General features: G+C 45.0%; 1 protein-coding gene across 3 annotated transcripts in view; it reads right to left on the bottom strand.

Annotated features, from left to right (window-relative positions):
• zdhhc14 (zDHHC palmitoyltransferase 14) overlaps window positions 1–21,236 on the bottom strand; it is a 251,958-nt gene that overhangs the window by 141,772 nt on the left and 88,950 nt on the right. For 2 of the 3 annotated variants that reach the window (XM_085981519.1, XM_085981520.1), the window contains exon 2: window positions 9,855–10,015. The exons of the other annotated variant lie outside the window; for it this stretch is intronic. In XM_085981519.1, the coding sequence (XP_085837645.1) occupies window positions 9,855–10,015 (161 nt within the window). The remainder of the gene's footprint in view (window positions 1–9,854; window positions 10,016–21,236) is intronic. 3 annotated transcript variants of the gene reach the window in all.

Here is a 21,236-nt window from a genome sequence, read left to right as displayed (position 1 = left end):
CACCTTCAACAATGCATACTCCCTCAATACTGTAATGAAGTATCAACTTAGCTTATGTGCTCAAGTCCTGGAATGGGTCTTAACATTTCTATAAGTAGCACTTTCAACTCAAATTTAGAAACTAAGGGCTAGAAATTCAGTGGGCTTTGCGCCCAGTTACCGCCCAAATAGGGTTTCTGAGCCAGTGTAAGAGGGTGCGCTGATATTCAGCGCTGCGGTAATGGCGGCGGTAGCCGGTAGCGCTGCGCCGACACCGATGACGTCATCGGTGTGCGCAGTGCCCCGGTTCCGCCCCGCTTCCGGCCCAAACCCCATATTTAGTTGCGGCCGCCTCTTCTGCAGCGGCCGCAAACAGCGATTGAAAAACGGGGCCGTACTGCTGCGCTACTGGGGGCCGTACTGCTGCGCTACCTTTAAGGTGGAGGTGCGGCCGGCCGCTTTTTCGGCGGCCGCCTGCCCGCACCTCCTTCCCCGGCCTCCTCCACCACCCCCCCCACCGGCGGCATTGCCGGCTGCTTTCCGCGAGCCCGGCACTTCTCCGTAGTGCCGGGCTCATTTGCCGGCACAATCCAGCGGCGATCTCGCTGTTGCAGGCACCTCCCCCTTAAGAGAAGGAGGAGGCCTGCAGTACCGCAGCCTGCTGCTCCGCAGCGGGTGGCGCAGCGGGGCCTACAGCGCAGAAATTCAGTTTCAGCGCCCCAAGCGGGGGCGGGCACACCCTGGAATAGCGCCCGGTTCCGACTTGGGGCGCAAAAGCCGAATATCTGATGGGCGCACCTGGCTCCGTGCGCAGCGCTAACTTTTGGGCGTTAGCCTGCTGGCGGGCCTTAACTGAATTTCTAGGCCTAACAGTCAAAGTAAAGCTGCAGCACAATAATACTTGAACAAAAACTCAGCAGGACTGAATTGGGAATTTTTGCAATTGGTCTGAAAACAGATGAAACATAGCAAGATCAATATCAAGCAGCGGATATGCTGCAAGGATTTTTTTGGCTGTTGTTACTGCAAGACATTAATTTACTTTACCATACATTAGTTACTTGCTCTCGACAAAGGATCCTTTTTAAAAACAAAATTAATTGATTGTTGACGAGAAGAAAAATATCTCACAGATAAATACATTCTTAATGCTTTCAACAAAATGGTACATGGGGGAAAAACTAGGGATTTACATCCAAGTGGATTTCAAGTTGTTATTCAGGAGTCTCTTGTACTGTTGAGTCAATCTGGCTTATGTTAATTGTTCACTTATGACAATAGAATCATATGCTACTATACTAATCTTTAATCTCCTTCAGTTTACAAAGAAAATAATCCAATTTATACACAAGAGGACAAATATGACGCCACTTTCATAATGCAAATTAATGTAAATTCCCAAATTATCCAGAACCCAAAGTAACACTGGATCTGACATCCAAACCAATTTATAAAGGAGAAACTGGTATGTGCGCTTGACACCTAAATCCTCTGCCTCCATCTATTTTCATGTTTTCCACCAACCTACTATCTTGCCCACTGCTTGTTCTTAATAGTTCTGGTATCAATTTAAGCATCAGAGCAGGTGAGTCGCTACAAGAGAGTGGGAGAACTACCATTTTGTTACATTCTAAAATATGAAACTAATCTCAATACAAGTACTGTGGTTCTATAAGCTGACAGTTACAAGACTAAATCAAATACTTTCACAAGAAATCCAGTGTAGTCCATTGGTTAGTAGTATAGAATGACAGAGTTTTACAGCACAGAAACAGGTCATTTGACCCAACAGGTCTATACTGGTGTTTATGTTCCACACGAGCTTCCTTCCACCTAACTTCATCTCATCCTATCAACATATCCTTCTATCTCATGTACTTATCTAGCTTCCTCTTAAATACATCTATGCTAGTCACCTCAACCACTCCATGTGGTATTGAGTTTCACATTCTCACCACTCACTGAATTCCTTATTGGATTTATCAGTGACTATCTTAAATTTGTGGCCCCAAGTTTACTTCGAAATGTCTCAGAGGTTTGATATTTAGGATATGTTTGTGCCTTGAACAGTTGTACTTTTTCAAACTTCTTCAATAATAGTAAAACATTCAAATAAAATCTTCTGCTGAATGCTTCTTTTTAAATTCAGTCAAGGGATGTGGCATCGCTGGCAAGGGCAGCATTTATTGCCCATCCCCAATTGCCCTTGAGGTGGTGAACCGCCTTCTTGAACCGCTGCAGTCTGTGAGGTGAAGATACTCCCATGGTGCTGTTAGGGAGGGAGTTCCAGGATTTTGACCCAGTGACGATGAAGGAACGGTGACATATTTCCAAGTCAGGATGGCGTGTGATTTGAGTGGGGAATTTGCAGGTGGTGGTGTTCCCATTCACCTGCTGCCCTTGTCCTTCTAGGTGGAAGAGGTCACAGGTTTGGGAGGTGCTGTTGAAGAAGCCTTGGTGAGTTGCTGCAGCGCATCTTGTAGTGGGTACACACTGCAGCCACAGTGTGCTGGTGGTGGAGGGAGTGAATGTTTAAGGTGGTGGATGGGGTGCTGATCAAGAAGTCCCATTCACCTATTATGCCTGTGAACATTGACGTACACTGGCTCCAATGTTCCCTTTAAGCTGGACTGTGCCACGCAGTAAAAGAAACCGTCTGCTCACTCCACTCAGGCTTACACCAGTGGGGGGCTTTAATAAGAGAAAAGTCGCAGCAGCCAAGTATCTGATCAGAGAGAGGGGGTGGGGCCTCACTCACCCTGACCAACAGCCTGCTCCACCAATCTCCGCCCAACCTTCTGTGACTGCCGTCAACTCTCACCAATAGCTATGGGGAGGAGGAGGGGGGGGGCGAGTCCGGAGGGTCCGGCAGATCAGCCAATTGCAAGTGAGAGGGCGCGGGTGCTGGATGGCCTTCCCTCGGATATAGCTGGCTCAGGAAAGAGAATCAGGAACTCTGAGCTGACTTTTAACTGGATTCAATTGTCCCTTTACCTGAAGATGAGCCCTGACTTGCTCAATGAGACACAAAGTAATCGCCGGTTCACCTCTTAGCCTCCTGTGTATTCAGTGCACCTGGGATTTTTTTTCTGGAAAAAAAGTTGATTCAAGCATGGGTGAAAAAAATGCGATTTGTGCAAGCGCGAAAATACGGCACTTTAGAACACTTTTTGAATCTTGAAGAGGAACTCGCTCATGTCCAGCCATCTTGATTTCTCTTACTCAGTTAAAAATTAAGAATTTGTTTAGCCTACTGAATGGCGACTTGCTCTCCTGCTGGTGGCCCTGTCGAATAACTGCACGCTCTTTTGCTGGGAGCTGAGGTGACCAATTCTTGTTGGTAATAATGAGTGAGAAAAAAAAAGTTACTTTGGAAGCGCACGTGGGAAAATTGGTTGTTGCCGAAAATTGGAACGGTGACCTGGGAAAGGTATTGTTCTCAGAGTTTCATATACACAGCGATCATATTCCCGCGCTCGAGCCCAGGGCACACAGCTTCTGCACATAAAGATTAATGTTGAAATTTAACATTTTTTTTTTAAATGAGTGGGGTACCTTAAAAATTGGCCTTGGGGTCTATAATATTGATAATGAGGTTGTAGAAAGCAGGACCTCCAAGATTGCAGTCGATTGAGGCATATCAGATGAGCAATGCAACCAAATTCAGAAAGGTCATTTAGGGAATTGGGTCAGTAGATCCCAAATACAGATCAATGTAGAAAAATATAAAATGTGCATGGAAACAAAGCATCATAAAAGAATGTTACAGTTATGCTGCAAACTGAGCAACAAAAGACATTTTTTGTCATTGTGGAAGAATTGTTAAAGCCATTGGCCCAGTGCACAGCTGTATTAAAAAAGAATCAAAGTACTAGGTTGCATTAGATGAGAGATACAATACAAATTACCAGAGATAATGTTGTGTTGCATGGGAAGTGGAAGGCCTCATCGGAAATGCTGTGCACACTATTGAACACGATACCATGGAAAGATATTCTATCCCTTAAGAGAGTGCAATGAGGGCAATTAAAGTGACACTAGAACTCAGGAATTTAAGTTACAAGAAAAAGTTGAGGAAATTGGCCTTATTCTTAATGGAAAGGAGATGACCTAACAGTTTTCAAGAATTAGGAAATGGATTGATGGAAGTCTCTCAGTTTGTTGGCGGTCTTATCCGAATTAAGTGTGGATAACCTCAAAGGAATGTGATTGGATATGAATTGGGCTTTCATTTAGTCCACAGACTTAAAGATGGGGGTATTACTTTTGATCTTGGATTAAGGTATGTTACAAATTTCATGGGTCTGCAGTAAATATTCTTTGAGGTTCGGCATCACCAGTCACTCCCATAAGCGGAGCTTGCATCTCCTACGATCTGCAGAGCACCCCCCTATGATCTGGAGAACATATTTGCTGCCCAATATCTTGTTCATCATCAGATAGAATCATACTGCATAGAAGGAGGCCATTTGGCCCATCGTGCCTGTGCCGGCTTTTTGATAGAGCTATGCAATTAGTCCCACTACCTTGCTCTTTCCCCATAGCCCAGCAAATTTTTCCTTTGCAATTATTTATCCAATTCCCTTTTGAAAGTTATTATTAAATCTGTTTCCACTGCCCTTTCAGGCAATGCATTCCAGATCACAACCACTCACTGCGTTAAAAAAAAATTCTCCTCATCTTGACTCTGGTTCTTTTGCCAATTACCTTAAATCTGTGCCCTCTAGTTACCGACCCTCCCGCCAGTGGAAACAGTTCCTCCTTATTTACTCTATCAAAACTCTTCAAAGTTTTGAACACCTCTCTCCTCTTACCTTCTCTGCTCTGAGGAGAACAACCCCAGTTTCTTTAATGTCTCCAGATAACTGAAGTCCCTCATCCCTGGTACCATTCTAGTAAATCTCCTCTGCACCCTCTCCGAGGCCTCACGATATTAGAACATGACCTGGGTTTGCTTGATGTGAAGAGGGGAGTCAGGAGAAAGAGGTAAAGTGAAGTAATTAACTCTTCAAAGACTCCAAAAAGTATTTGCGCAATGAACAAAAATAATGGAAGATCAGAATTTTCTGTTGTTGCTGCTGCTATTGGGTAGGGCATTGTTGTTGCTGCTGCTGTTGTTGTTAACTGCCCATGGACAAAAAAGTCATGCTCAGAGTTTGTCACCTGCCCAGTACAAATAAAAATTAGAGGGAAACGTAGATTGGCTCCCATTCCGACAACACCCCAATTTTAAAATTCTCATCCTTGTTTTCAAATCCCTCCTCGGCCTCGCCCCTCCCTATCTCTGTAACCTCCTCCAGCCATACAAACCTCCGAGGTCTCTGCGCTCCTCCAATTCCGGCCTCTTCCGCATCCCCGATTTTCATCGCTCCCCCATTGGCGCCCGTGCCTTCAGCTGCCTAAGCTCTGGCATTCCCTCCCTAAAGCTCTCCACTTTCCTACATCTCTCTCATTTAAGATGCTCCTTAAAACCCACCTCTTTGACCAAGCTTTTGGTCATCTGACCTAATATAGCCTCATGTGGCTTGGTGCCAAATTTTATTTGTTAACACTCCTGTGAAGCACCTTGGGACGTTTTACTACGTTAATGTTGTTGTTCACTTCTCCCTCTGCAATAGCATGATTAAAATCAAGATCAAGATCGAATCATGTGTCTTACTCCCACGGCTACATGCTGAGCTACATCACTGCCCAGGCGAGATTGCTCACTTTTGAATAGATCCACTATGAGCACTGATATTCTGTGAAATTTGCAATCTGTAGCTATCAAAGAAAAAAAAACAAGGTTGAGTGGAAAATGTTTATTCCTCTGGTAAGAAATTTACATGATCACTTCCCCCCATTTTTCCGGGATTTTATTTTCTCATGAAATGGCATCAGCTCAAACTGATAGGAATGCGGGTTACTAATATTTTCTCACCCACATTTTGGTCTTTGTATCAATGTGCTTAAATCTAAGTTGTAAATCAGCAATAAGTTGCACTAAAATTGGCCTCAATCCCTTTGGGTAATGGTGGAGAAAACCAGCATTCTCGCTCCGGACTGCTACCCAGTGACCACTGTTGGAAAGTACAGACATCAGTTTTCGTGGTAGATAAGGAGGTGGAATCTGTCCTAGATCTCTGCCAGTTTAGAAGGCCTGCAAATCTGAGGTGCACTTTTCTCCCCCAACAGTTGAAGAAAGCTAGTCCTGCTAACAATTTCTTTCTGCTCTATAAAAGTACTTTGGATCTTGACTATGAATTTACACAAGAATTCAATTCAAGCGGTACTCTCTACTCTAGAGTCAAACTATCAGCCAAAGAGGTGAGCTTTCATTCAGGAGAGTATCCCAAAATTAATGAAACTCCTGAGTAACCATGCCAAACAAAGAATACTGTCCAATTTAAAATTCTGAAAAAGGTGCAATCTCTTGAAGCAAGGCTGCCACCATGTAGCATTTGTTTCCAAAATAAAGTCAGTAACCACATATGCAAATATGCATCAGCACTTGTGAATATTATCAATTGCCCCCACAGAATAAAAGCTTTGATTTAAGTGGTTTCTAAAAAATCATGATGACAAATATAAGGAAATTTGACAGTAATGTCAAAAGATTACAAAAATATATATTTAATGGAGGGGGAGGAGGAAAAGGTTCATTTCCACTGAAAGGTGTTCTGTATGCAGAAAGCATGTTTTTAAAATTTTGTTCCTGGGATGTGGGTGTCGCTGGCAAGACCAGCATTTATAATTGCCCTTGAGAAGGTGGTGGTGAGCCACCTTCTTGAACCACTGCAGTCCTTGTGCTGAAGGTACTCCCAACAGTGCTGTCAGGGAGGGAGTTCCAGGATTTTGACCCAGCGACGATTTATTTCCAAGTCAGGGTGGTGTGTAACTTGGAGGGAAACTTGCAGGTGGTGGTGTTCCCATGCACCTGTTGCCCTTATCCTTCTAGGTGGAAGAGGTCACAGGTGTGGGAGGTGCTGCCGAAGAAGCCTTGGTGAGTTGCTGCAATGCATCTTGTAGATGGTACACACTGCAGCCAGAGTACGCCGGTGGTGGAGGGAGTGAATGTTGAAGGTGGTGGATGGGGTGCCAATCAAGCGGGCTGCTTTGTCCTGGATGGTGTTGAGCTTCTTGAGTGTTGTTGGAGCTGCACTCATCCAGGCAAGTGGAGAATATTCCTGACTTGTGCCTTGTAGATGGTGGAAAGGCTTTGGGGAGTCAGGAGGTGAGACACTTGCTGCAGAATACCTAGCCTCTGACCTGCTCTTGTTGGAAATAGTCATTGCCTGGCACTTGTGTGGTGCAAATGTTACCTGCCACTTATCAGCCCAAACCTGAATGTTGTCCAAGTCTTGCAGCATTTGGGCATGGACCGCTTCAGTATCTGAGGAGTTGCGAATGGAACTGAACACTGTGCAATCATCAGCAAGCATCCCCACTTCTGACCTTATAATGGAGAGAAGATCATTGATGAGCAGCTGAAGATGGTTGGGCCTAGGACACTGCCCTGAGGAACTCCTGCAGCCATGTCCTGGGGCTGAGGTGATTGACCGCCAACAACTATAACCATCTTTCTTTGTGCTAGGTATGACTCCAGCCAGTGGAGAGTTTTCCCCAATTCCCATTGACTTCAATTTTACTAGGGTTCCTTGATGCCACTCTCGGTCAAATGTTGCCTTGATGTCAACAGCATTCACTCTCACCTCACCTCTGGAATTCAGCTCTTTTGTCCATATTTGGACCAAGGCTGTAATGAGGTCTGGAGCCAAGTGGTCCTGTACTTGTGTTACTGCAACAACAACAACTTTCATTTATTTAGCGCCTTTAACGTAGTAAAACGTCCCAAGGCGCTTCACAGGAGCGTTATCAAACTAAATTTGACACCAAACCACATAAGGAGATATTAGGGCAGATGACCAAAAGCTTGGTCAAAGAGGTAGGTTTTAAGGTGCATCTTAAAGGAGGAAAGAGAGGTAGAGAGGCGGAGAGGCTTAGGGAGGGAATTCCAGAGCTTAGGGCCTTGTCAACTGAAGGCAAAGCCGCCAATGGTGGAGCAATTGAAATCGGGGGAAGTTCAAGAGGCCAGAAAGGAGCGCAGATATCTTGGAGGGTTGTGGGGCTGGAGGAGATTACAGAGATAGGGCGGGGTGAGGCCATGGAGGGATTTGAAAACAAGGATGAGAATTTTAAAATTGAGGTGTTGCTTAACTGGGAGCCAATGTAAGTCAGCGAGCACAGACACGTAACAAACATGACTGTCACAAAATCATACAGCTCTGGCCATCAGCTGTATATCTTCAACGTAAATTATTTTAAAATGACAATGACAATCTCAGCTGCCCAATGTACCTTAAATAAGAACATAACATAAGAATTAGGAGCAGGAGTAGACCATACGGCACCTCGAGCCTGCTCCGCCATTCAATAAGATCATGGCTGATCTACGACCTCAACTCCACTTTCCTGCCCGATCTCCATATCCCTTGATTCCCCTAGAGTCCAAAAATCTATCCATCTCAGCCTTGAATATACTCAAAGACTCAGCATTCACAGCCCTCTGGGGCAGAGAATTCCAAAGATTCACAACCCTCTGAGTGAAGAAATTCCTCCTCAGCTCGGTCTTAAAAGGCCAGCCCCTTATCCTGAGACTATGCCCCCTCGTTCTAGACGCTCCAGCCAGGGGAAACAACCTCTACACCCTGTCAATCCCCCTCACAATCTTATATGTTTCAATGAGATCACCTCTCATTCTTCTAAACTCCAGAGAGTATAGGCCCAATCTACTCAATCCCTCTCATCCCAGGGATCAATCTAGTGAACCTTCATTGCACCGCCTCTAAGGCAAGTATATCCTTCCTTAAATAAGATGACTAAAACTGTGCACAGTACTCCAGGTGTGGTTTCACCAAAGCCCTGTACAAATGTAGCAAGACTTCCTTACTCTTGTATTCCAACCCTCTTGCAATAAAGGCCAACATGCCACTTGCCTTCCTAATTGTTTGCTGTACCTGCATGCTAACTTTTTGCGTTGCCTATACTAGGACATTCAAATCCCTCTGAACACCAACATTTAATAGTTTCTCACCATTTAAAAAATATTCTGTTTTCCAATTCTTCCTACCAAAGTGAATAACCTCACAATTCCCCACATTATTCTCCATCTGCCACCTTATTGCCCACTCACTTAACCTGTCTATATTCCTTTGCAGGCTCTTTGCGTCCTCCTCACATCTTAGTTTTCCACCTAGCTTTGTATCATCAGCAAACTTGGATACATAACACTCAGTCCCTTCATCCAAGTCATTAATATAGATTGTAAATAGCTGAGGCCCAAACACTGATCTTTGCGGCACCCCACTTGTTATAGCCTGTCAACTGGAAAATGACCCGTTTATCCCTACTCTCTGGTTTCTGTCAGTTAACCAATCCTTTATCCATGCTAATACCTTACCCCCAACTCCATGTGCCCTTATCTTGCTTAACCTTTTATGTGGCACCTTACTGATTGCTTACCTCATGAGGTTTTGCTGCTGCAGACAAAATGCAGCCCAAGTTTGCACTTCATCATTTTAGTGGGGCGTAGGGTTGAATATATTACTAATTGTTTTGTGTGGGTGGCTACTGACAACCAAACATTCTTTCTGTTTACAAATACAGATTTTAACAGTACGCAATAACAATTTTGACCTGCGCTTCAGATACATTTAAACATGCAACTAAAAAAAACCATGCTGTGATATACCGTGCATCAGGGAGCTACTGATTTTCCACCAACTGCTGTGTTCCTGACAAAATGCTCAAGGTGCAAAAGATTAGCTTTGTTAAAAAAGGGTGAGAAGAGAAAAGGTGGAAAGAGGAGAGACAGAAAGACAGTCCTTCACGGTTACCTATCTGTCTTTCCAGGTCTGCTGCTTCATCTTGCGTGGCACGAGGTAGAACTCCTGGATCACTGAAGCTTGTACGTAGCAACGTCCCCATCACAAAAAAGAACAAAACTCCTGCTATCGCTGGTATCACGGGAGTGATGGTTACTGCTAGGAATGGACAGCTGTTAAAAATATAAATAAAAAAAATTAAAACTGGTTTCTAATGGGGCACACAACATAGTGTACATTTTAGGGGCAGCGAACAAACTCCCTATGATAAAGGACTCCCATAGAGCATGGATTCAGAGTCAAGATTAGCCAATGAAGAGCTGAACATGGTGATAGAAATTCTAATTCCCACCAAAAGGTAGTGCTGCAAACAAACCATTCCTGCTCCTTTATTTTCAGGTCAGTGGGAGTACAATACAAGAATTATAATATGTATCCGTGCCCATCACATTTCCTGGAATTGACTGTAAAAAGTGAACTAGCATACAACTGATCCTTTATTATCAAATCCATACACCTGCAGGTCCTAAGTTATGAGGTACTGTCAAAATGGTAACAGTAAGAAAAGTTATAAAGAAAATTCACTATAATGCACATTACACAGGATAATGAACACTTCTCCTAAAATTTCAGGTAATAATCTAATCTTGGAACTGACTGAACAAGCATAAAGCCCTCAAATTTGGCACACATGGCTTATAACATCATCTGAATCCAACTCAATTAAATTGCTGCTTCGTCATTAAGCAAGATCAATCATGCACAAAATAACTGAAGAAAAGATGAAAAATATAAACCCTACGCCCCCATTAGCTGGTCTTCCAGGGTAAGTGATAGAGTAGTAAGGGGCAAAACTGTGCAGAAGCCTGGGAACAACTGCTGACCAGCCTATGGGGAAAGAATCGGTTATTGCTCTGTGTGGTACATGACTACAGATCTGCTAGTTAGAACATCCTAATAAAGCCCAAAAAAGATGAGACACACCGCAATTTCACAAGAGGATGAATCATCCTTTTTCAATTATTTTAATCACGCCATTTGTACTGGGATATGAAAATGAATAAAATAGATCTTGTAAATTTTGCCTCAGGTAACAATTGGCAGGCACTTTCCCCGTTAGATTTTTGTCTGCCTCAGTTCGAAACAAATCATCAAATTCAGGTTTTCGTTGCAAACTTTCAGGTGTTCATTGTAAAAATGTTCACTGTACACCTTCTACTCAAAATAAATTAAAATGCCTTCCTAGCCTGTTTAAATGCAGTCTAGGCCATCGGGTTTCTGGCCCAAACCCTAGGCAACAAAATATGAAATGGCATCATGTTTAGTTATGGAAAACGACAAGCAACAATCAAATGTGAAAATACTCAACTGGAGGAGAGTTAATTTCAGCGAGTTGAAAAGGGATCTGGCCCAGGTGAATTGGAATCAAGATTGGCAGTTAAAACAGTAAATGTGCAATGGGAGGCCTTCAAAGAAGAGATAGTTTGGGTACAGACTGGTCACATTCCCACGAGGAGGAAAGGAAGGGCATCCAAAGCCAGAGCCCCCTGGATGACTAAAGATATAGAGATTAAAACGAAACAGAAATGGAGGCTTATGATGAATGTTGGGTTTATAATTCAGTCCATGGGATTAAAGGGACAGTGGCAACATAGATATGAAATTGGCTAAAGGACAGAAAGCAGTTTGTTTTTCAGACTGGAGGGACATATACAGTCTGCTGCTGCCGAAAACCAGGATCGAACGAGGCCCCATCAAACCACCTGTTTAACTGTCTCCTCACTGGGGGATTTCGATCGGTAAGCAATATTATTCGCTGATTTTCATTTTTTGTGATGAATGAACCCAAATCTGTCACTCGGAGTTAATATCCGTGTTCTCACTGTTGAATAATAAAATTGCGAGTTTTCTAATATTTTCTGGACAGATTTCCTGCTGAAAGCTTACAATTTATCTGATACAAAGCTTAACGAAGTAAATGACATCTGTACTATTCGGGTTGAGAATTTCTTTTTAAATATTGCAGCTTTTTTGCAATTATTAAAAGTCACATTCCTGTGCAAAAGTAACACATTCCACAACAAAACTGCACCGAAATTCATTCTACTCTTCTTTAATACTGAATGGGTTTAGTTCCAATTCTGTATATCCTTTCAAATAATTCAGTGCTCCATATTAAAATATATTTTCCATGCCATTTTGTGTGTTTATTTTTCACTGAGCTTTTTATTTTAAGTTACTAACAGTAAAAGAAAATTAATTGACCCAGAGATATTATTAGTGTTTCAAATTAAAACAAGCAGCAAGGAGTCCTCATGCGCTGTAAGATTCTATGATTCTTACACAGATGGTGTAAGCCACCTTACACCATCATTGCTTTTGTCATTTAATCACTTCTGCCCTCCACCCTATCACGCACCATTCTCTTTTCTTCTGTCCCTGCCACCCTTTTCCCTAACTCTGTATTTGCTTAAAAGTTGTTCATCTCGAACATCTTCCAGTTCTGATGAAAGGTTATTGATCTGAAACGTTAACTCTGTTTCTCTCTTCACAAATGCTGCCTGGCCTGCTGAGGATCTCCAACATTTTCTATTTTTATTTCAGACTTTGAGATAGATGGAGAGACAGAGAGAGACGGAGGGACAGAGAGAGACGGAGGGACAGAGAGAGACGGAGGGACAGAGAGAGACGGAGGGACAGAGAGAGACGGAGAGGGACAGAGAGAGACGGAGAGGGACAGAGAGAGACGGAGAGGGACAGAGAGAGACGGAGAGGGACAGAGAGAGACGGAGGGACAGTGAGAGACGGAGGGACAGTGAGAGACGGAGGGAGACGGAGGGACAGAGAGAGACGGAGAGGGACAGAGAGAGACGGAGGGACAGAGCAAGACGGCGAGGGACAGAGAGAGACGGAGGGACAGAGAGAGACGGAGGGACAGAGAGAGACGGAGGGACAGAGAGAGACGGAGAGGGACAGAGAGAGACGGAGAGGGACAGAGAGAGACGGAGAGGGACAGAGAGAGACGGAGAGGGACAGAGAGAGACGGAGAGGGACAGAGAGAGACGGAGAGGGACAGAGAGAGACGGAGGGACAGTGAGAGACGGAGGGACAGTGAGAGACGGAGGGACAGAGCGAGACAGAGAGAGACGGAGGGACAGAGAGAGACGGAGAGGGACAGAGAGAGACGGAGGGACAGAGCGAGACGGCGAGGGACAGAGAGAGACGGAGGGACAGAGAGAGACGGAGGGACAGAGAGAGACGGAGGGACAGAGCGAGACGGCGAGGGACAGAGAGAGACGGAGGGACAGAGAGAGACGGAGGGACAGAGAGAGACGGAGGGACAGAGAGAGACGGAGGGACAGAGAGAGACGGAGGGACAGAGAGAGACGGAGGGACAGAGAGAGACGGAGGGACAGAGCGAGACGGCGAGGGACAGAGAGAGACGGAGGGACAGAGAGAGACGGAGGGACAGAGAGAGACGGAGGGACAGAGCGAGACGGCGAGGGACAGAGAGAGACGGAGGGACAGAGAGAGACGGAGGGACAGAGAGAGACGGAGGGACAGAGAGAGACGGAGGGACAGAGAGAGACGGAGGGAGAGAGAAAGACGGAGAGGGACAGAGAGAGACGGAGAGGGACAGAGCGAGACGGAGAGGGACAGAGAGAGACGGAGAGGGACAGAGCGAGACGGAGAGGGACAGAGCGAGACGGAGAGGGACAGAGCGAGACGGAGGGACAGAGAGAGACGGAGAGGGACAGAGCGAGACGGAGAGGGACAGAGAGAGACGGAGGGACAGAGAGAGACGGAGGGACAGAGAGAGACGGAGAGGGACAGAGAGAGAGAGAGAGAGAGACGGAGAGGGACAGAGAGAGACGGAGAGGGACAGAGCGAGACGGAGGGACAGAGAGAGACGGAGAGGGACAGAGCGAGACGGAGAGGGACAGAGCGAGACGGAGAGGGACAGAGCGAGACGGAGAGGGACAGAGCGAGACGGAGAGGGACAGGCAGACAGGACAGAACATCTGTTTTAGTGAAATAACAACAGAAATTGCTGGAAAAACTCAGCAGGTCAGGCAACATCCGTGGAGAGAAATTTGAGTTGACGATTTGGGTCGAAACCCTTCTTCAAAACTGGAAAGAAAAGAAAATAGATCGAAGGCAGGGCTGTGATCGAACAAAAGAAGTGAAAGAGACAATAAAAGGTATTCGAAACCAGACGAGATGGTAATAGGCCAGTGGAGACAAAAGACAGCTGAGATTAGGTGTGAAGTGTACTGGCAGGACAGGAGACAGCTGCCAGGTCGGAGAGAGAAACAAAAGGAAAGGGGGGGGGCGGGGGGAAAGGAAGGCCCAAAACAAAGGGGTGGAAAAAATTATAAGTAAAAATGTAATAGGGGCCGAGGTTATGATCTGAAATTGTTGAACTCGATATTGAGTCCGGAAGGCTGCAAAGTGCCTAATCGGAAGATGAGGTGCTGTTCCTCAAGTTTACGTTGAGCTTCCGTGGAACAATGCAAGAGGCCAAGGACGGTGAGGTCCGAGTGGGAATGGAGCGGTGAATTAAAATGACAGGCGACCAGAAGCTCGGGGTCACCCTTACGGACTGAACGGAGGTGTTCCGCAAAGCGGTCACCCAATCTGCGTTTGGTCTCCCCAATGTAGAGGAGACCGCATCGTGAGCAGCGAATACAGTATACTAGATTGCAAGAAGTACAAGTAAATCGCTGTTTCACCTGGAAGGGGTGTTTGGGGCCCTGGACAGTGGGAAGGGGGGAGGTATAGGGGCAGGTGTTACATCTCCTGCGCTTGCACGGGAAGGTGCCAAGCGAAGGGGAAGGGCTGTTGGGGGTGATAGAGGAGTGGACTAGGGTGTCTCGGAGGGAGCGGTCCCTACGGAATGCTGAAAGGGGAGGGGAGGGGAAGATGCGTTTGGTGGTGGGATCACTTTGGAGGTAGCGGAAATGGCGGAGGATGATCCGTTGAAAGTGGAGGCTGGTGGGGTGAAAGGTGAGGACAAGGGGAACCCTATCGTGGTTCCGGGAGGGAGGGGCAGGGGTGAGGGCAGAAGTGCGGGAGATAGAATGGACACGGTCGAGGGCCGTGTCAACCACGGTAGAGGGGAATCCTCGGTTGCTGAAAAAGGAAGACATGTCGGAAGCACTGGTGTGGAAGGTGGCATCGTCGGAGCAATACGGCGGAGACGGAGAAACTGGGAGAATGGAATAGAGTCCTTACAGGAGGCGGGGTGGGAGGAAGTGTAGTCCAGGTAGCTGTGGGAGTCAGTGGGCTTGTAGTGAATATTGGTCGATAACCTATCCCCGAGCTTCCGGTCGCCTGTCTATTTAATTCACCGCTCCATTCCCACTCGGACCTCACCGTCCTTGGCCTCTTGTATTGTTCCATGGAAGCTCAACTTAAACTTGAGGAACAGCACCTCATCTTCCGATTAGGCACTTTGCAGCCTTCCGGACTCAATATCGAGTTCAACAATTTCAGATCATAACCTCGGCCCCTATTACTTTTTTACTTATAATTTTTTCCACCCCTTTGTTGTGGGCCTTCCTTCCCCCCTTTCCTTTTGTTTCTCTCTCCCACCTGGCAGCTGTCTCCTATCCTGCCAGTACACTTCACACCTAATCTCAGCTGTCTTTTGTCTCCACTGGCCTATTACCATCTCGTCTGGTTTCGAATACCTTTTATTGTCTCTTTTACTTCTTTTGTTCGATCGCAGCCCTGCCTTCGATCTATTTTATTTTCTTTCCAGTTTTGAAGAAGGGTTTCGACCCGAAACGTCAACTCAAATTTCTCTCCACGGATGTTGCCTGACCTGCTGAGTTTTTCCAGCAATTTCTGTTGTTATTTCGGATTTCCAGCATCTGCAGTATTTTACTATCGTATCTGTTTTAGTGATGTTGATTGAGGGATAAATATTAGCTAGGACACTGGGGTTAACTTCCCTGCTCTTCTTCGAAATAGTGCCATAGGATCTTTTACATCCACCTGAGAGGGCAGACGGGACCTCGGTTTAACATCTCATTCGAAAGATGGCACCAACAGTGCAGCACTCCCTCAGTACTGCAGTGGAGTGTCAGCCTAGATTTTTGTGCTCAAGTCTCTGGATTGGGACTTGAAGCCACAACTTCTGACTCAGAGGCAAGAGTGCTACCCACTGAGCCACAGCTGAGAAAGGCCTAGGAGGGGAAAGAGAAAAGAAGGAAAGAAAGGGAAATAGAAGTGATGGGCTCAGGCCTGGAGCGGCAGCCAAAAGAGTGCACAAATGGACACAAGCATGGTAACATACCAAGATTAGGATAGATCTGTCCTGGTAATAAACTGAGACTGGACAGGAGACAATTGAAGGGAGTCCAAAGTTAAAGTAAAAGGTCCCATAAGTTAGAGGATAAAGTTGACGTAAATAGGGTGGAGTCAGCTTGGAGCATCGATGAACTGATGGTCCAGGTTCAGAGACTGGTGTGGAGGGTGAGTTAGTCCAGAAGCTATTTGAATGGTACAGTATCGGATGCACTGCTAGAGGTATTTCCGTGGAAATGAAGCACCAGGAGGTATGCAGAAACGATCGTAGGGCAGAAAACATTCCATACTACATCCAAGCAGTATGTGGCCTCCTTATTCTTCCTACCAAAATACACCACCTCACATTTATCCATATTGAAATTAATTTGCCAATTAAATGCCGATTCTGCAAGTTTATTAATATCTTCTTGTATTATGTCACAGTCTTCCTCAGTATTAACTATAATTTGGTGCCATCCCAAATTTTGAAACTTTACTTCCGTTTCTCATGTCCAATCAGTTATGTAAATTGTGAACAGTGGTCCCAGCACCGATCCCTGTGGAACACCACTTCCCACCTTTTGCCAGTCTGAGTAGCTACCCTTAACACCTACTCTCTCTTTTCTGTTTTGTAGCCAGCTATCTATTCTGTGATTTGTCCTGACTCCACATGCTCTGAACTTAGTCATTAGTCTACTATGCGGTACCTTATCGAAGGCCTGTTGAAAATCCAAATATATTACATCTACTGCATTACTCTTATGTATTCTTTTTGTTACTTCTTCAAAGAATTCAGTAAGGTTGGTCCAACATGACCTTCCCTTTTGAAATCCATGCCGACTACTCTATTATATTTTTGGTTTCTAGATGTTTTTCTATTACATTTTTGAGTAAATATTGCATTATCTTTCCTACCACCGATATTAAGCTAACCGGTCTAGGAACATAGGAACAGGAGTAGGCCATTCAGCCCCTTGAGCCTGTTCCGCCATTCAGAGAGATCATGGCTGATCTGCGACCTAACTCCATATACACACCTTTGGCCCATATCTCATAATACCTTTGGTTAACAAAAAGCTATCAATCTCAGATTTAAAATTAACAATTTATCTAGCATCAATTGCCATCTGTGGAAGAGAGTTCCAAACTGCTACCACCCTTTGTGTGTAGAAATGTTTCCTAATTTCCCTCCTGAAAGGTCTGGCTCTAATTTTTAGACTATGGCCTAGAAATTCACTATGGCCCCGCCAGCTGCCTAGCGCCCAAAAGTTAGCGCTGGGCGGGAAGCCTATAGCGATCGTCAGATATTCATTGTTAGCGCCCCAATTCGGAAGCGGGCGCTATACCAGGGTGTGCCCGCCTCCGCTTGGTGCGCTGACACTGAATATCAGCGCTCTTGGCGCCGCTGCGCCAGGCGCTGCGCAGCGGCAGGCTGTGGTACTGCAGGCCTCCTCCTTCTCTTAAGGGGGAGCTGCCTGCAACGGGGAGATCGCCGCTGGATAGTGCCGGCAAATGAGCCCGGCACCACGGAGAAGTGCCGGGCTCGCGGAAAGCAGCCGGCAATGCCGCGGGGGGGGGGGGCGGTGGAGGAGGCCGGGGAAGGAGGTGCTGGCAGGCGGCCGCCGCAAAAGCGGCCGGCCGCACCTTCCGCTTTAAAGCGCCCCACTAAGGCAGCAGGACGGCCCCGTTTTCTGGTCGCTGTTTGCGGCCGCTTCGGAGGAGGCGGCCGCAACTAAATATGGGGATCGGCGCGGTTTCGGGGCGGAACCGGGGCACTGCGCACACCGATGACGTCATCGGTGCCGGCGCAGCGCTAACGGCTACCACCGCCAATACCGCTGCGCTGAATATCTGCGCAAACTCATTTTTGGTGCAAAATCACCCTTTAGGCGTTAACTGGGCGCAAGGCTGGCAGCGCCTTAATGAATTTCTAGGCCTATGACTCCAGTCCTCGAATCCCCAACCAGCGGAAATAGTTTCTCTCTATTTACCCTATCTGTTCCCCTTAATATCTTGAAAACTTCAATCGGATCACCCTTAACCATCTAAATTCTAGGGTAGAAAACACTAATTTGTGTAATCTCTCCTCGTAACTTAACCCTTGAAGTCTGGGTATCGTTCTGGTAAACCTACACTGCACTCCCTCCAAGGCCAATATATCCTTTCTAAGGTGGGGTGCCACAACTGCTCACAGGACTCCAGTCCTGTGAGCTTCCCTTCACTTTTCTATCTCCCTTTTTAAATATAGGAATAAAATTTGCTGTCCACCAGTCCTCTGGCACTATTCCCCTTTCTACTGAATTTTTATATATATGTAATAGTGCCTCTGCTATCTCTGCATGGATGTAATCCATCTGGACCAGGGGTTTTATCCTTCCTAAGTTTGACTTGTTTATTAATTATCTCCCCCTTTTTCTATCTTAAATATCTTTCTATCTTTTTTGATCTCTTCTTCCAGTATCTTGTCCACCTGTCAGTCCCCCTGGTAAATACTGAGGCAAAGCAACTATTCAATATTTCTGCCATTTCGCTGACATTACCTGTGAATTTATCTTGTGCATCCCTTAGTGGCCCTGTCTCTCGCCTGATTTTGCTTTTACTATTGAAGTGTTTGTAGAATACTTTACTATTTCTTGATAATTTAATTTTGTAGTTGCTCTTCGCTTTCCTAATTATTTTTGACTTATTTCCTAACCTCTTCATATTCCCTTTTGTCATCCTCTCCTTTATTGCCTTTGTACTTAGTGTATGCCTTTTTCTTTTGTTTCAATTTTACCCTCATCTCCTTATTCATCCATGGCGTTTCATTACTGGTTAGTTTGTTCTTGTTTTTAGCGGAATATATTTCTCCTGAACTCTATTGATCACCTTTTAAATATTTCCCACTGTTGCTCTATCTTGGTCAATTTTTTTTCCAGTTTATCTTCCCTAGTTCCATTCTCAGCTGCTCAAAATTAGCTTTTGTCTTTGTATTACTTATGTCTTTCTCAATCATTATTTTAAACCTTGATCACCATCGCCTAAATGTTCCCCTATCTGCTCTGATTCATTTCCCATGACCAGATCCAACAGTGATTCCTCTCTGGTTGTGCTTCTTACATACAGGGTAAGAAAGGAGCCCTGAATACACTGTAACCACTTTATTTTCCCCTTTCTCTATTCTCCTTGACAGCTTATTGGGGGGGGGGGGGGGGGGGGGGGGGAGTTGAAAAATTATTCCATGTCTTTCACTCATTTAATAGATTGGTCACATTTTTTCTCCACTTCCCTTGCACTATTAGGTAGCCTGTCGAATACACCTATTAGAATGATCAATGATTTCTTATCCTTCATCTCAATCCATATGCATTCTGTTTCTATCTTAATATTAGTTATGTCCCTTTATTCTACTGCCATTATGTTATCTCTAATTAGAACAGCTACCCAACACACCCCCTTCTGATCCACTGCTCAAGAAAATATTAATGGGAAATGTGCGCCACAAACTTCTAAAATAAACACAGAGAGCCAATAAACAACATTAAAGATCAAAGATCATCTACTATGCTGCAATGTTTACCGATCGACTAAATTTTTATTTCAAATTGCTATTTTCCGAGAACAATTTGGCAGAGCCATAATTAAGGAGATTGCGTCACCGCTTTATGGTCAAGGGCTCTCGACTGCAAATCTCACTGAAGAGGAGTGGAGGTAAATAAACATAGGAATAGGATTAGGACATTCAGCCCCTCGAGCCTGTTCTGCCATTCAATTAGATCATGGCTGATCTGTATCTTAAATCCATCTACCTGCCTTGGTTCTGTAACCATTAATACCCTTGCCTAACACAGAGACATTGAAAAAAAGGAAACAAATAGTATATGAGAGAAAACTAGCAAGAAATATAAAAGCAGATTGTAAGAGTTTCTACAAGTATGTAAAAAGGAAAAGAGTAGCAAAAGTAAACGTTGGTCCCTTAGAGGCTGAGACAGGAGAAATTATTTGGGGAATAAGGAAATGGCAGAAATGTTATTAAACAAATATTTTGTATCTGTCTTCACAGTAGAAGACACAAAAAGCATACCAAAAATGGTGGGGAACCAAGGGTCTAATGAGAGTGAGGAACTTAACGTAATTAATATAAGTAGAGAAAAAGTACCAGAGAAACTAACGGGACTAAAGGCCGACAAATCCCCTGGACCTGACAGCCTACATCCTAGGGTTCTAAAAGAGGTGGCTGAAGAGATAGTGGATGCATTGGTTTTGATCTTCCAAAACTCCCTAGATTCTGGAATGGTCCCAGCAGATTGGAAGGTTTTCAAATGTGACACCACTATTCAAGAAAAGAGAGAAGAGAAAAAACAGGGAACTACAGGCCAGTTAGCCTGACATCAGTCATTGGGAAAATGTTGGGATCCATTGTTAAGGAAGTGGTATCAAGTCACTAAGAAAATCATAACATGATTAGGCAGTCAACATGGTTTTATGATAGGGAAATCGTGTTTGACAAATCGAGTTCTTTGAGGATGTAACTAGTAGGGTAGATAAAGGGGAACCAGTGGATGTAGTATATTTGGATTTCCAAAAGGCATTCAATAAGGTGCCACATAAAAGGTTATTACACAAGATTAGGGCTCATGGGGTTGGGGGTAATATAGTAGCATGGATAGAGGATTGGTTAATGGATAGAAAACAGAAATAAACTGATCTTTTTCAGATTGGCAGACTGTAACTAGTGGGGTGCCGCAAGGATCAGTGTTGGGGCCTCAGCTATTTACAATCTATATTAATGACCAAGATGAAGGGACTGAGTGTAATGTATCCAAGTTTGCTGATGATACGAAGGTAGGTGGGACAGTAAGCTGTGAGAAGAACACAAAGGGGGTGATCTTGCCAATGGGGAGCTTTTGGAGGTGGGACTCCTACTTGTCGGGTTTCAGTCCCGCCTCCATCAACTTCTGGCCAACCCACGCTATTTTCCCAGCGGGCTTAGCAGGCCAATTAAAGGAAAGCCAGTTGCAGAGAACATCAATGTATGACGTTTCATCTGTCAGTTTTTGACAGATGAATTGTTATCGTTTGACAGCTCTGAGAAGCTGTCAAACAGTGACATTCTCTGTA

This window comes from Somniosus microcephalus, chromosome 3 (genome assembly GCF_052327205.1).
Source record: "Somniosus microcephalus isolate GS21.2 chromosome 3, FLI_Smic_1.0, whole genome shotgun sequence".
NCBI lineage: Eukaryota > Metazoa > Chordata > Chondrichthyes > Squaliformes > Somniosidae > Somniosus > Somniosus microcephalus.
The sequence above is the reverse complement of the archived record's forward strand: the minus strand, read 5'-3'. Positions and strand labels throughout refer to the sequence as shown.